General features: G+C 43.8%; 1 protein-coding gene across 1 annotated transcript in view; it reads right to left on the reverse strand.

Annotated features, from left to right (window-relative positions):
- The window catches only part of LOC136319464 (pecanex-like protein 2), a 286,591-nt gene extending 276,983 nt beyond the window's left edge, over positions 1-9,608 (reverse strand). Inside the window, exon 1 of the mRNA XM_066252718.1 lies at positions 9,247-9,608. Coding sequence (XP_066108815.1) covers positions 9,247-9,399 — 153 coding nt within the window. The 5' untranslated portion in view covers positions 9,400-9,608. The remainder of the gene's footprint in view (positions 1-9,246) is intronic.
- Positions 9,609-15,555: the final 5,947 nt, after the last annotated feature.

Below are 15,555 nucleotides of genomic sequence, written 5' to 3' on the forward strand. Positions count from 1 at the left end.
AATTTTTTTGATACAGTAAAACAGCATAACATTTTATTGTATTTTTTGAATGATGTTAATGGTTTATATCTCAAAAAATATTAAATCATCAAGAATGAAGTAAAAAACTAGGATTATATACACACAGATGAAACTAACCATATATTAAATTGATTATATAACCACAAAGACAAATAAAAAATAAAAATTATTAATCCTATACAAATGTCAAATCATTATATTGTTCACCTGAAACTAATGTAATGTTATGTGTCAATTATGTCTCAACAAATTTTTTTATAAAAAGAATTAATCCAAGTAACTTTAGAACACAATACTCTCATAGCACATTATTGGCGTATTTTTAAAATAATGGTAAAGCATTCTTGAACTTGAATAAAATATTTTGTTTTGATAGTGGTATGGAAGTACTAGTAATTCTTGTGTAATTTTAGAACTTTAACAGTAATAGTCCTAGGAATCAGAGTTCCCACCGTGGGAAAAAGGAGACAGAAATGTGGAACGGATGAAAGCGAAAAAGAATTCTTTGATTTGGATCAGATTAAAGGTTTCAAAATAAACCCACGATGGATGGATGGATGGATGGATGGATGGATGGATGGATGGATGGGTGGGTGGGAGGGTGGATGGCTGGGTGGCTAGGTGGGTGGATGAGTGGATGGATGGGTGTGTGGATAGATGGGTGGATGGGTAGACGCTGGCTGGCTGGCTGGCTGGCTGGCTGGGTGGGTGGATGGGTGGATGAATGTGTGGGTGGGCGGGCGGATGGCTGGGTAGGTGGGCGGGTGGATGGGTGGATGGGTGGGTGTGTGGATGGATGGGTAGATGGGTGGATCGCTGGCTGGCTGGCTGGCTGGCTGGCTGGATGGGTGGGTGGGTGGATGAATGGGTGGGTGGGCGGGCGGATGGCTAGGTGGGTGGGCAGGCGGATGGGTGGATGGATGGGTATGTGGATGGCTGGATGGCTGGATGCATTGGTGTTTAAGCTCCTTCAGCTCTGTCTACTGAAAGGACCTAGAAGCAAAGACAACCCTGAAGCAATATAAACAACAGACTCCCCCATGCCATTTCTCACCAAAAATATAAAGCTCCTTAGAGAAATGACTGATTTTTTCAGGCTGTGTAGGGAAAGTCCAAGCTAAGCCTGGACTACCTTGATGGGCCAGAAAGCAAGAAAGTGCCCAAAGCCTGATGATGGGATATATCCAAAAACCTCAGAACCTTGAAGAAGTTTCCACTTGCCAAACTTTAGGTAGTTTGAACATTAAAAAGAATGATGATAGGAATAGATTATAACCACTGCATTTTTAAAAATGAATCTATGATTTGGTGAACATAAATCAAAACAGATCATATACATAGAAATGTACAACTGAAACCTATATGATCTTATTGACTAATGCCACCCTAGTAAATTCAATCTAAAAATTGAATCTATACCTTCAAAGACTGCCAATTATACTATGTGACTAGGAACTTATAATATTTTTTTAATCTTTAAAATAAACAGATGTTTTAAGAAGAGAAAAAGAAATGAATCCATGAAGCTATACTAACAAGCACAGCAAAACTATGTGGACAGGGGGAAAGAAAAGGTTTCTTTATAGGAAGATACCAATAAATAGAAAATCACTATTTTACAACCACCATTGCAATAATCATTTTAGGCAAGAATGATCATCAATTTATGCTACAACCACTTATTGAAAGTTTGGGAGGATACAATAGTATGTACAGTCTCCAGATTTTCCTCACAGCTTACTTATTAAATACAAAGGGGAAAATGGGTTTCTCTGCCTTCATCAATGACCAAACTTAATAGCACCAACAACAGGGTGGGGTAGGGGATGATATGATGTGCCTGTTATGTGTTCGTTGCACAATAAGGACACATTGCTTAGGTGGTATTCATACCCCCCCCAAAAAAAATGCATAATCACATATCAAATTTTAAGGAAACCATCCAAAAAAATCATATTAAGAAACATTGTGTTAAAAAAAACTTTCAGTATCACAAAAGAAAATGAAAGACTTGATAAACTCGTTCCAGAATAAGGTACAATTAGAGACAACTAAAAGCAATGAATGATTCTTCACCAAATCTTGAATCCTGAAAAACAAAGCAAGAAACCTGAACTATGTAGAATATTACTTGGATGACTGGGGAAATTTGAATGGAAACTATACATTACACCAACAACTTTCAACCGGTGTGCCACAAGTATTTTTAAAATATGCCATGCCTTACTATTTAGTCAGGGGCACTGACCTCTTTTCTCTTAGCTTATCAAATAAAAAAATAACGGTCAAACACAACAATAGCTGTCTGGTATGAATGAATAAAAATATACCTTTTTTAACAGATTGGCAAAAAATATATTTTTGGAGTGCTGCAGAATTTTAGTAATTAGTAATTCATCTTGAAATAAAAGAGATTGGAAACTGCTCAATTCGACAACAGCACTGACCATTTGTGCGTGTGTGGTAATTATGCGGGAGAATGCCCTTTTCTTTAAGTGGTAGCTTGAAGGGAGAAAGTGTCTTAATGTATTATATATAACTTATTCTGAAATAACACAGCAAATTTTTTTTAAAAAAATGTATAAATATGTAGAGCGGTGAAGCAAATATGGCAAAATGCTAAGAATTGGAGAATCTAAGAAAAAGGCATTTATTAAGCTATTTTTGTTACTTTTTGTAGACTAAAATTTCCAAAATTAAAATTGGGATAAGAAAAGTACTAGCATACTTCAAACATGACAAATAAAAGAACCCCTCAGTGTGTCTCACTATACTGGGAATTTGGTTCAAACTCCTCCTGGTCTTCCCGTCACTGCCTGGCTAACTCCTAGTCATTCCTCAGATCTCCTTTGGGAAGCCTTCCCTAAACAGCAAGGCCAGGATGAGGTCTCCCATTCATACAATAGAGCACCTACTATTTCCTCTGTAATAGCAATAATCATTATTGTAATTATTTATATCTGTTTATCATAATTAGCTATCTTCATAAGGAGAGACACCAATCTATCTTTTGCCTGTTGTTTCTCCAATACCCTGCAGAACACTGGTCACTGAGTCTGTTGTCAGTAGACATAAGTACTGTCCAACAAATATGCCCCATTTTTCCTGGGCACATAGTAGGACTACACTTTCCTCCCCCTTTGGAGTTAGGTGTGACCATGCGACTTGCCCTGAAAAAGAGGTCTGAGTGCAAGAGGTATTTGCCACTTTCAGGCAGGAGCTTCAGAAGCTAGACATGACCTTCCTGCTCTCCCTCCCTCCCTCCACCATTGTGACTGGCAAGGTCATGGGTGAGGATGATGGGAGCAGAGCCCCTAGCCACCTCAAAATGGAGGTTCTATCAGCCTGGATACCTACAGGCCTACAATGAGCAGGAATACTTGCTGGCCATACCCAACCTCCACTGACAATGTATAAAAAATAACTTGATAAAGCAAAAGGAATCTTCAGCTTAACTGTTACATCAGCACAAATTAGCGCAGTTTAAAAGTCATCTGAAAACCTAAATATCCTTCATAGGAGATGGGTCAAAAAGGTAGCCTTTATTCATACAGTGGAATACTGTGTAGACATAAAACAATGAAGTAACTCTTGGCCCTGGTCGGTTGGCTCAGTGGTAGAGTGTCGGCCCGGTGTATAAATGTCCCAGGTTCAATTCCCAAACAGGGCACACAGGAGAAGTGCCCATCTGCTTCTCCACTTCTCCCCCTCTCCTTCCTCTCTATTTCTCTCTTCCCCCCCTGCAGCCAAGGCTCCACTGGAGCAAAGTTGGCTTGGGCGCTGAGGATGGCTCCATGGCCTCCGCCTCAGGTGCTAGAATGGCTCTGGTTACAACAGAGCAATATCCTAGATGGGCAGAGCATAGCCTCCTGGTGGGCTTGCCAGGTGGATCCTGGTTAGGCAAATGTAGGAGTCTGTCTCTCTGCTTCCCCACTTCTCACTTCAAAAAAATACAAAAAAAAAATAATAATGAAGTAACTCTTTACTAAATGATCTCTGGGATGATCCTAAACTAGAAAAACAAGGATATGCATACATAAAAGACTGCATGTGTATATAACATAATATTCAACTGGAAGTGTTGATCAAAGAGTCAAGATAAGGTAGAAATTACATTCCAAGTAACTCCTGGAACAAACACATCCAGAAACTTCTAACTGAGGTATAAAACGGAGTTAGATGACTCTAAAACTCCCTTTCCCAAAATGAGGATGGAAGAGAGTCCAGAATGAGAGGCTTGTGAAGACTTTCAGATGGGACCATTAGTTTTCGGTGAGTCTCGTGTCTCTCTACCCTCCAACAGTCAAGAGAGGAAGGTTTCAGTGAGGCCACTCAGAGACTTAATATGTGTCCCCTGCCGTTTGGGTGGCAGTGGGGAGCACAGCAGGCTGGTTTCTGACCCTTTCCCAGAAGAGCTAGAAGACTGGAGACTGCCGGCTAAAGTGCTCTGAGGGCGGGGCCAGGGAGATGCTGCAATGTTGAGTGTGGCCTGACCTCCCAGAGTCTGCGGGGCGAGAGAACATGGGAGAGTTCACATGGGCCATGTGTGAGTCTGCAGGAGTGTGCCTTAGATAATGTCCAAGTGAGCTGCTGGAGCAGAAGAAAGTTGGAGTAGACACAATTATCCAAGGAACTGTGGAAGGACCAGAGGAATATGGACACAGCAACCCTCAGCCAGGAAGGGTAGGTGAGAGAGCACTGGCAGGGAGAACAGGGTCTCTGAAGGACATGCTCAGGGACCTCAGCAGAGAGAATCAGCTGAGAACATGGTCATGAGCCTAGAACCAGCATACCACTGGGTCACTCAGCAAAGAAACTTCCTGTTCGTCAAAGCGCAAGGCATGAAAATGTGAACCAGTGTGTGAGGGAGCAGGACAGTAGGCAAAGTCTTTGCACCCTCAGACACCAGCCTGTCGGAGAGATGGCTGATAACTGAAGCTTAGGTTACTATATGGAACTGGACACTCTGATATCCGAAACAAGCCAGTGTTTACTTTTAAAGCAACTGCAGGACTTGTATCACTTGTAACCTGAAGTCATAGGGCTTGCACACATCTTCACCCAGGATAGAAAAACCTCCTCTACAGAGCACGCTGTAAAGGCTGGATGACAAAGAGGCTGCTCTGTCATTGAAGCTAAGACCCTTCACACCAATGTCCCATGTGTATACAAATATCACTGAAGAACACACAACATAACACCCCATGTGGTGGTTGCCTCTCGAGGGAGATACTAGAGGCAAGTGTGGGAGGGAGTTAAACTTGTCATCACGTACTATCTTGTAGTTTTCGTTTTTATATCTCTTCCTGCCAAAGTGCAGGAAACAGATGCCATGTCGTGAACTCACCTGTATTAAAGGTGCTCTGGCTGAGGGGGAAGAACTCCACCTGCTTGGGCCCTGAAGGTCACAATCAGCCCATTATTGTTTAGCATGTTAACTGACCTTTCTGCCAGTCTGATCAGCTGCATAGGGGGAAGCATTGCAACTGGGTATTGTGAGGATGAAGTGACTTAGTTCATGCAATGCTCTAACACCTGAGTCTGTTACCCATGCCACTGAGAATTGGCTATTATTATTACATAATTACAACAAATAATAATAAGTTTAAGGGGGAAAATTCATCAGAAGAAAAGAACAAAATCAGAATAACATTACAAACTAACACTCTTTTTGTCCCATAGGATGTAGGAGAGACTTAGTGTTAATCAAATGGGAATAAGACTGGGTAATGTTTAAAATTCATTGTCTGAGAGACCAAGTGCTTAAACTCAGAAGACCATAATCATCTGGTAAGTATCAGCTTCCATACACAAGAAGTAACACCAAAGGCATTACGGTATTAGACGTAACAATTGGTAAAGATAACAGCATATCTGAGGAGAGCTTCTTCCAAATAGAACTAGTCACAACTGGGAGAAATCTCAAAAGCCCTAAGAGAAGTGAAGGTGGGTGGGGAGACAAATTTACCCACCAGAAATGCCATGAGCTTGCAACACTAGAGGAGAAAGAAAACAAATTTAAGCACTATGTTGATGGGTGCTCCAGCAGCCGCATCACAGGACGAGGCTGGTGCGGGGCCACATGTCCAGGTGGCAGAAGATTGAGGGTATGCAGAAGGAATTTTGCAGAACGGTGCCAAGGGGTCAGCCAAGACAGACAGTATTAACTTGAGATGATAGAAGATGACTGCCCAAGGATGCCCTGGGGATGGAAGACATTTCAGTAAAAGCACTTACACAGGGGAAGCAAAGCTCTCTTTGAGCTATACCCTGTGCACACGCAGTCCAACAGCCATCTGCTGGGCGTAGCATGTGCCCAATGTAAAAGGCCCAGGCCTGCATCTCTACGGGAGGCCTGGGGACAGGAAAGAATGCCTTGAAGCATCTCCGAGCTGCATCCCTTCCACCACAAACCCCACTCTTGTCCAGGCTGCTGAGGGCAGGAGAAATGTAAGGCAGGAAGAAGTGCAGACATTTAAGTGAGAAAGTGCAAAGGATCATGTACCTCAATGTGAAAATAAATAAGGTCTGTAGAGGTGGACAGGCTGGAAAACAAGTTCAGAGAAGGAACATGTGCTCCATATCACTCAACAGCAGAAAAAGCCTTTCTTATGAAGAAACTGAATATAAACACAAGGACTGACCAGGATGAGAGGTCACCTTGGAGGAATAGCACCTCACCCAGCAGTGCCACAAAGTAACAGCGTTCAAGGGCTGCACCCTGCTCAGCCTCCAGCTGAGCGGTTCACATGGTGGCTGAAGTCCAGTCGCCAAGTCCTGAGCTGGGAAAGCGCACCTTTCCATTGTTCAAACAAAGGCATCTCACATGTTAGAAGCGGGAGCGGAAAGGAGGTGTGGCCAAAGTAATAGAAAACCTGAGGAAAAATAGTTATGAACCCATAGGGGAAGTGGCTACAGAAGAGTCACATACTAAGGGTGACAGGAACAGCTAGAGTGCATGAAGCGCAACTATGTGTCTAGTGCTATGCCAGCATATGACAGGTTCTCCCACATCATTATGATTATAGCACATAGAAATGAAGTGGTGCCTAGCAAAGACAGTGAGTACCACGGCAGGGAGCACAGTACAGTGGAAAAGCCAAAGACTTGGACATCACAGAACTGCAGAGTAGTTATGTAAAAATAAGCTCATGTGTAGAAAAAAAAATCTCTGAAATACATATTAAATATTAATGCGGTTATTATGAGGAGTGAGATTAGAAATGAAATATATGTTTCTGTCATTATCAAGAAATACTAAAAGTACATAGTGATACAGACAATATAACACTAGTTAGAATAGAAAGAGACACAGGTTGATTTTACTACCACCAGTTTATTGCATGTGAGGTCAGGGTGCTCTGCTCAGTGCAAGGAAAACCAAGAGAATCAACAGAACCAAAATCTATGTCCTCAAAAATCGCATGATCCAGGAGCATATATAAATACATGTTTCAACAATTAAGGAACAGGCAGAATTCCAGGCACTCTGTAATACTAACAAGAAATCCAGGACAGTATAAGGGCAAGAGAGAAGAGAGCTTAATACTAGCTGAATGGAATTACAGAAGCCTAGACAGAGATAGCCACTCCATTGAGCTTTAAAGGATAGAGAGATTTTTTTGGCAAGTGAATGATGGGGAAGAAAAAGGAAGAAAAAAATTTTAAAAGGTCAACGCATATTCAGCCATCCTTATGTACCAGATACTTTGAGAAGTACTTTTATTAATTCCTTCAAGCCTCATATCAACCCCATTATATGTACCCCATAAGAGGTACCATTAACCTTGCTTTACAAACCAGAAACTGAAGCCTGCTCAAACTCATACAACAAGGAGGCAGAAAAACCAAGCTGGGACCCAATCTTGAATCTTGTGTTCCTCATCACTCTGCTATGCTGCCCCTTTAAGCAGAGAAAAAACAATGGGACCTACAGGCTAAGCAAAATTGATGGACAAGGTCACAGAAGAAGAAAGAAACTTAAAATTATTAAAGGGCCTCATGGGTAAGCCTTTATATTAGGTGCTTTTTATATGAAATTTTATTTTTCCCATGAAATGGTTATTATCACATCTACTTTAAAAAATGGAAAATCTAAGGTTATCAAGTCAAACAGCTAATAAGTAGAAAAACAAATTTAAAACAGATCTGAATACAATCCCAGGTCAAGTCAGACAAACAGATGACTTTACATGCAGTATCTCATTTAAGCCTCAAAATAACCCTGTCCATCTGATAATATTATTTTTCTCAATTTACATTTTTAAAAAATCAGGGTATGTAAGTTTCCCAAGGTCACAGAAGCATCTCCGAGCTGCATCCCTTCCACTGAGAAGCTTGACTTCAGAGCCAAAATTCGGACACTCTGGATAAACTGCCAGAAACAGAGTAAACAAGAGCCAAATCATAGAGAACGTCAAACAGTGGACTCATTGATTTTTGCTGTGGAGATCATGGTCAAGTTATGTTTTCAGAACTATATATAGCAAATTAGATTTTTGGCACGTAAAGTTTAGTAACAAATGGAACATCTTACCTGAACAGCTTTTCAAATAAAGTTAACCACGGTTTTAATCAAGTGTATTTAATTTATCTTAGAAGGTCATCTATATAGTTACTCAGTGGCACTCTATTACAGTAACCCTACTAAACTGACAAGCCCCAACTAGGTGATGTAACACTGCTCAGCATGAACCACATTAGATTTACCCATTATTATATCTTTCTACAGATTTCTTTACATAGTGATGTGGAAATGGCAAGTTGAGTAACTGAAAATTGAACCTGCCTTCTCAATGCAAAACAGGAAGGGGAGAATGAGGAAAAAAATCAACAACTGAAATAAATGGGTTTTAACATTTTGCCTTTTGACTATTATGTACAATACCAAACATTACTCCATGCTAAACAGCCAAGAGACCCAGGGCTGTTCACCTACAAAACAGGTTCCACATTCCCCAGTGACAAGCAGAGTCTGACTCATCCTAACAGCCAGCATCAATTCTTAATGATTTCCAGAGCCCACAAAGTCCTTTCAATTTCTTCTCCAACGAGTCTCCATCCCCCTTTCCCTGCACTTTATCCCGAATTTCTAAGGACCTTCCCCATCCCACCTCCTAAGAATCACCACCAACTCCTTCCATCACTAGGAAGACACACAGGCTTTGGTAGCTTGCTCGTCTTCCCTCCATCCCGTCTCCCCAGGGTTGGGACCCTCTCTCTCACCAGGTGCAAGACGAGGGGCAGCAGCAGCAGGAACAGCCACATGTAGAGGTGGCAGCTGTTGGTGAACTTGCTGTGCTCTGGCTCGTGGTACCAGCCCCCAGTGAGCGCGGCCCACACGCCCTGTCGGAGCAGCTGCAGCACCTGGGACACCATGCTGGCGGCGCCCCGGGGTCGGGGTCGCGTGCTGTCCGCTGCTGCCCAGGCGCCTGGCTCTAACACCCGGGCGCCGGCGGGGCGCCCTCGCCCCCGCCCCGGCCGCCACCCTCTGCCACACTATTGAAGCGCGAGCTGCTTTTCTGCCGGGACCCACGATTCGCGGCGCTGGAGCTGGCCGCCGCCGACGCAGCCGCCGCAGCCGGGCAGGTGAGCGCCATGTCCTAGGGAGGAAGGATTTTCCCATGGTGCTCCGCGGTGGCCGCTCAGAGGATGCGCCAGAGGACCCGCCCAGGGCCAGCTCCCTCTGGGCACAGCCCTTCCTGGGCAGTGAAGGACTTGTGAGTTCCTCTGGCCTCTCTCTATTCTTTGGCCTCCGCTCGCTCCCTCCTCCTCCACCCCTCCCACTTGGGAGCAGTAAAGGCTTCAAAATCAAAGATGTCTTCATGCATAAACCAGAGACTGGGCATGCTCTGGTTTTGCCGCCTGCACCAAAATAGTTACATAACTCAGATCCTGACACACTTCACTCAAGGCAATTTCTTCTGAACACTGACTGATCAGCTTCATTCGTCTGCCAGACGTTCTGCTGGGCTAAGCTCTACCCACGCCATTGCCACCCACTTCATCCCTGACCTTTTCTCCTCCTCTTCCTCCTCCATGTTGTCTAACTTGGCAGGTAAAAAAGATAACCACTTTCCTGGAATAATTTCAGGGGCTTCAGTTAAGGTGCCTGTCTTCTTATATATTTCCTGCAATGTAATCCCAGCCATCAGCAAACTGTTCAAACATTATTCTAAATCTTTCTATATTGTTTAGGGAGGAAACCCACTAGAACAGGGGTCAGGAACCTTTTTGGCTGAGAAAACCATGAATGCCACATATTTTTAAAATGTAATTCCGTGAGAGCCATACAATATGTTTAACACTAAATACAAGTAAGTGTGTGCATTTTATGTAAGACCAACACTTTTAAAGTACAATAAGTCTCTGAATTCTTTTTTAATAACGTTGTTATGCTGTTGCTAACCAGTGATGAATAAAGTACTTCTTACCATTAATGCGACTTCTGGTGCTGCATGGTTTTGCTGATGGCTTTGTAGTCTGGTTGATATGTGGTGAGGTTAAACTTCATGCAGGTGTTGAGACTTCTATCCATTAAACGTGATCATAGATTGGTCTTAACGTTCTTTAGATGTGAGAAAGACTGCTCACATACATATGTAGAGCCAAACATTGTCAGTAAAGCAATGTTCACATGCTGCAGTGTGTGGTACATGACTGAAGGGAAGCACATTCCAAGTTTTTACAATCAGCTGGTCCTTGGGTTGAAGTTTTTTCATTTCTCCCCACTTGTGTTTGCTCGCCAACTCTGCTTGCTGTCGTGCAAATCTTTCCAAATCTTCATTCAGTGACTTGAACTTATTCACCCACATGTCTGAGGCCTTTGGGTCAGCACCTTGTAGCTCAAAATTTCTGACAGAGACACCGGGGGGATGTAACTCAGGTCAGTGCTATCCACTGCACACTCGTGTGGATAGGTGATGAACTTAAAAAGACGAGTGCGATCATGAAATTCTCCAAAGCACACTTTGAATGACTGCAGGAGATTAGATGTGAAGCCCGCTAGCTGCTGGAGATCAAGAGGTTGAGCAGGGTCACTTTTGCTGTGCATGCATGTTTAAACTCTCCCAGTGTTTCAAAGTGTAGTACACGACCTGTATCAATGTCGGTGATGAAGAGTTCCAGCTTGTTTTCAAATGCAAACACTGCTTGTTGAAGGGATAAGACTGTATTTCCCAATGCCTTGCATTTTCACATTGAGCTGGTTCAGATGTTCAGTCATGTCCACGAGATAGAACTTCAGGCGCCACTCAGTATTAGCTAACTCAGGATGCTCGACGTTTTTCATTTCAAGAAGAGTCTGGATTTCACTCAGACAAGCTGCGAAATGGCTGAGCACCTTCCCTCTTGACAACCAACGCACATTGCTGTGCAGAAACAGACCAGGATAATTATTCCCAACTTCACCCAGCAGTGTTTTAAACTGGCGATCATTTAAAGCTTGGGCAACAATCAAGTTGACCACCGGAATGACCAGCGACATCACCTCACCAAGCTGCTCACCACACATCTGAGCACAAAGTGCCGCCTAATGTAGGATGTAATGAAAACTTAGGATTGGTCTCTTTTCATGTTCACGAAGAAGTGCTATGAATCCTTTTTTTCCCCACCATGCACATAGCAACATCAGTACACATCGAAATAAGTTTATCCATCGGTAGATTTTTTTCTTTAGCAAACTCAGTGAAAGACTTGAATAAATCCTCCCCTCTTCTTGTCTCTTTCATAGGCAAAACAGCAAGACTTTCCTCACGTAGTGTGTCACAGGCAGTATACCTTGCAATCACGCTGAACTGGGATAAATGGCTTACATCTGTTGACTCATCCAAAGCAAGAGAAAAGAATGGTGCTGCATTTATGTCCTCCACTTGTGTTGCCTCAATTTGATTTGCCATCATGATAGTACGATCGTGAACAGTTCTTGCCGACAGAGGCATGTCTTTTATTCGTTTGATTATCTTGTCTTTATCCGAAAAGTCGTCAAAAAGTTCATTGGCGGCCCTGGCCAGTTGGCTCAGTGGTAGAGCGTCGGCCTGGCGTGCGGGGGACCCGGGTTCGATTCCCGGCCAGGGCACATAGGAGAAGCGCCCATTTACTTCTCCACCCCCACCCCCCTCCTTCCTCTCTGTCTCTCTCTTCCCCTCCCGCAGCCAAGGCTCCATTGGAGCAAGGATGGCCCGGGCGCTGGGGATGGCTCCTTGGCCTCTGCCCCAGGCGCTAGAGTGGCTCTGGTCGCAGCAGAGCGACGCCCCGGAGGGGCAGAGCATCGCCCCCTGGTGGGCAGAGCGTCACCCCTGGTGGGTGTGCCGGGTGGATCCCGGTCGGGCGCATGCGGGAGTCTGTCTGACTGTCTCTCCCCGTTTCCGGCTTCAGAAAAAAAAATAATAAATAAATAAATAAATAAATAAATGTTCATTGGCAACATCAAGCATGAATGTTTTGGCATACTCCCCATCTGTGAATGGCTTTCCATTTCTCACAATTGCAAAAGCACCAGCAAAGCTAACCGAATTCCAGTCACCTTGCTGGGTCCAAACACGGAGTTGCTGCTGACTAGCTTGCACTCTGCACAGTAGCTCTTTTTTTTTTTTTTTTTTTTTTTTTTTTTTTTTTTTTTTTTTTTTTTTTTTTTTTTCATTTTTCTGAAGCTGGAAACAGGGAGAGACAGTCAGACAGACTCCCGCATGCGCCCGACCGGGATCCACCCGGCACGCCCACCAGGGGCGGTGCTCTGCCCCCCAGGGGGCGATGCTCTGCCCATCCTGGGCGTCGCCATATTGCGACCAGAGCCACTCTAGCGCCTGAGGCAGAGGCCACAGAGCCATGCCCAGCGCCCGGGCCATCTTTGCTCCAATGGAGCCTTGGCTGCGGGAGGGGAAGAGAGAGACAGAGAGGAAAGCGCGGCGGAGGGGTGGAGAAGCAAATGGGTGCTTCTCCTATGTGCCCTGGCCGGGAATCGAACCCGGGTCCTCCGCACGCTAGGCCGACGCTCTACCGCTGAGCCAACCGGCCAGGGCTACAGTAGCTCTTGACATGCTTTCTTCCTGCTGTCCCACCCTGGATATTTCGATGCAAATGTAGTATGGCGTTTATCGAAGTGCCACTTTCTATTTGACTGTTTCATCGATGCAATTTTATCATTGCATATTAGACACACTGCAGAACCTGTTCTCTCCACATAGCAAATTCCTCTGTCCATTCCTGCTGAAAAGTACAATACTCCTCTTTTTTTCTTTTTGCCATCTTCTTCATCAAAAGGGTTTCTGCAATTAGCTACTTGATTAAAGGAGGGAAGCTTACTTCCTGACCTCACAATGACCTGTGTACATTATGCATTATCCAATAAAAATTTAGTGTTGTCCTGGAGGACAGCTGTGATTGGCTCCAGCCACCCGCAACCATGGACATGAGTGATAGGAAATGAATGGATTGTAATACATGAGAATGTTTTATATTTTTAACATTATTTTTTTTTATTAAAGATTTGTCTGCGAGCCAGATGCAGCCATCAAAAGAGCCATAGGTTCCCGACCCCTTCACTAGAAGGTACTGTTTAACTAATAATATTTAAACTGTTCTATTTTATATTTTATCATAAATTTCAGATTCTCTTTCTGAAAGCAAGTTTTGAACAGAAAGAGATAAAAAGGAACTCACTTTCTTGAGAATGAGGAAAGGGAGCCCTCATTATTAGCAACTCATAAAGTAAATGTGATTCAGATTCTTTTTTTTTCTTTTTGCAAGAGAGACAGACAGAGACAAAGAAAGGGGCAGATAGGGACAGACAGAGAAAGGGAGAGATATGAGAAGCATCAATTCGTTGCGGCACCTTAGATGTTCACTGATTGCTTTCTCATATGTTCCTTGATCAGAGGGCTACAGCAGAGCGAGTGACCCCTTGCTGAAGCCAGCGACCTTGGACTTCAAGCCAGAGACCTTTGGGCTCAAGCTTGCGACCATGGAGTCATGTATATGATCCCATGCTCAAGCCAGCGACCCCGCACACAGGCTGGTGAGTTGGCACTCACGCCGAATGTGCCCACATTCAGGCTGGTGACCTTGGGGTTTTGAACCTGGGTCCTCTGCATCCCAGCTCAATGCTCTATCCACTGTGCCACTGGCTGCTCAAGCTCAGATTCTTAAATAGAGTAGGTTTAGGAAGAGGAAGTGATCAAATGGAATTTGTCTCCCCTAGGACCAAGCAGAGTGACTTAGGGCCTTTGGGGAAGGATAAGGATTAGAAGGCTCCAAGAACCCAAACATGCCTTTCCTGCATCATGCCTGTCTCATCTGTCCCAAATACTTCTTTCATAGGTGCACCTGTATATGCCCTGGCTGTGCACTGGTCTGTCTGCAGCACCATTTGCCCACAGCTGTCCTGGTCAGGCCCTGTAGAGACATACCAGCCTTCCTATGCTGAAGTGAAAAAGGAAGGGGGGAATCTATTCTGAGAAGCCAATCTGGGACATTGAAAGTTCACAGAGTCACAGCAAAGTTGATACCTAGTGAGTATTCTTTCAGCCTTAACCACTCTTTACTCTGCATTCATCTGCAAGAATAACTAACAAAATGTTATAATGCTGCTTTCTGTGTTGGGATAGTAATTTTCTCAAAGACACACAGGATGATTGCTTTCATATGCTTCAGTGTGTGAAACCTACCAGGTACTCTATAATTGTTTAATGAATCAGTCAATCAACTCCACCAGAAAGACCCACACTAATGAATCACATTCATATGCATGGGTTAAGGAGGAATAGCCATGTAAGTGATCCATCCCTGCACTGAAGGCATGCCCTTACTATTGGTACCTAATCCATCCAATATTTATTGAGCACCTTCTGTGTGCCAGGCCTTTTTCCGAAGACTGAGAAAGCAAGTATAAATAAAATACATTCCCTATCATGAAGGAATTCACAGACGACAAGAGGAGACATGCAAATTAAACAGACTTGCAATAAAATGTGCTGTGCACTATGATAGGATTGTGTACCTATATATTGTGGGAGGAGTTTACTGAGACCATGTGACCACAGGTTGACTCAAGAGCTGGATCTAGGTAAGCAGTACATCCAGCATACCATTACTGCACCAAGGAATACGTCAAAGGTGCAGCATTGAGAGAGCAAGGTGTTATTGAGACCATCTGGACTGATACATGACTGAACTCCATTAAGGCCTCCATATAAACTCAAAATTTTAGCAAGTGGGTGCAGAGATCTACTTGTCTTGTGGCGCTCAATATAAGCCACAAATATAAGTTACACCTTGCTTATTAATCCTGCCACCTACCAACCTTATCAGTCAGGAGGGTTCTGCCACTTTCTTTAGTCCCTCCTGTCCTTCGTGTTTGGGAAGTAGTTTCAAATTTCACTCCAGGAGCTCCTGAGGTTGTGAACCAACAGATACAGATATATGTACGAGCTGAGGCACTGAAGAGGAGACATGATCAAGCAATGACTGTGGGGTGGTGACAATGCAACCCAAGACTAACTATTAGCTCTCTAGGCAGATAAGTGTGAACACTTCACC

The sequence above is a fragment of the Saccopteryx bilineata genome, chromosome 1, assembly GCF_036850765.1.
Source record: "Saccopteryx bilineata isolate mSacBil1 chromosome 1, mSacBil1_pri_phased_curated, whole genome shotgun sequence".
NCBI classification, from domain to species: Eukaryota; Metazoa; Chordata; class Mammalia; order Chiroptera; family Emballonuridae; genus Saccopteryx; species Saccopteryx bilineata.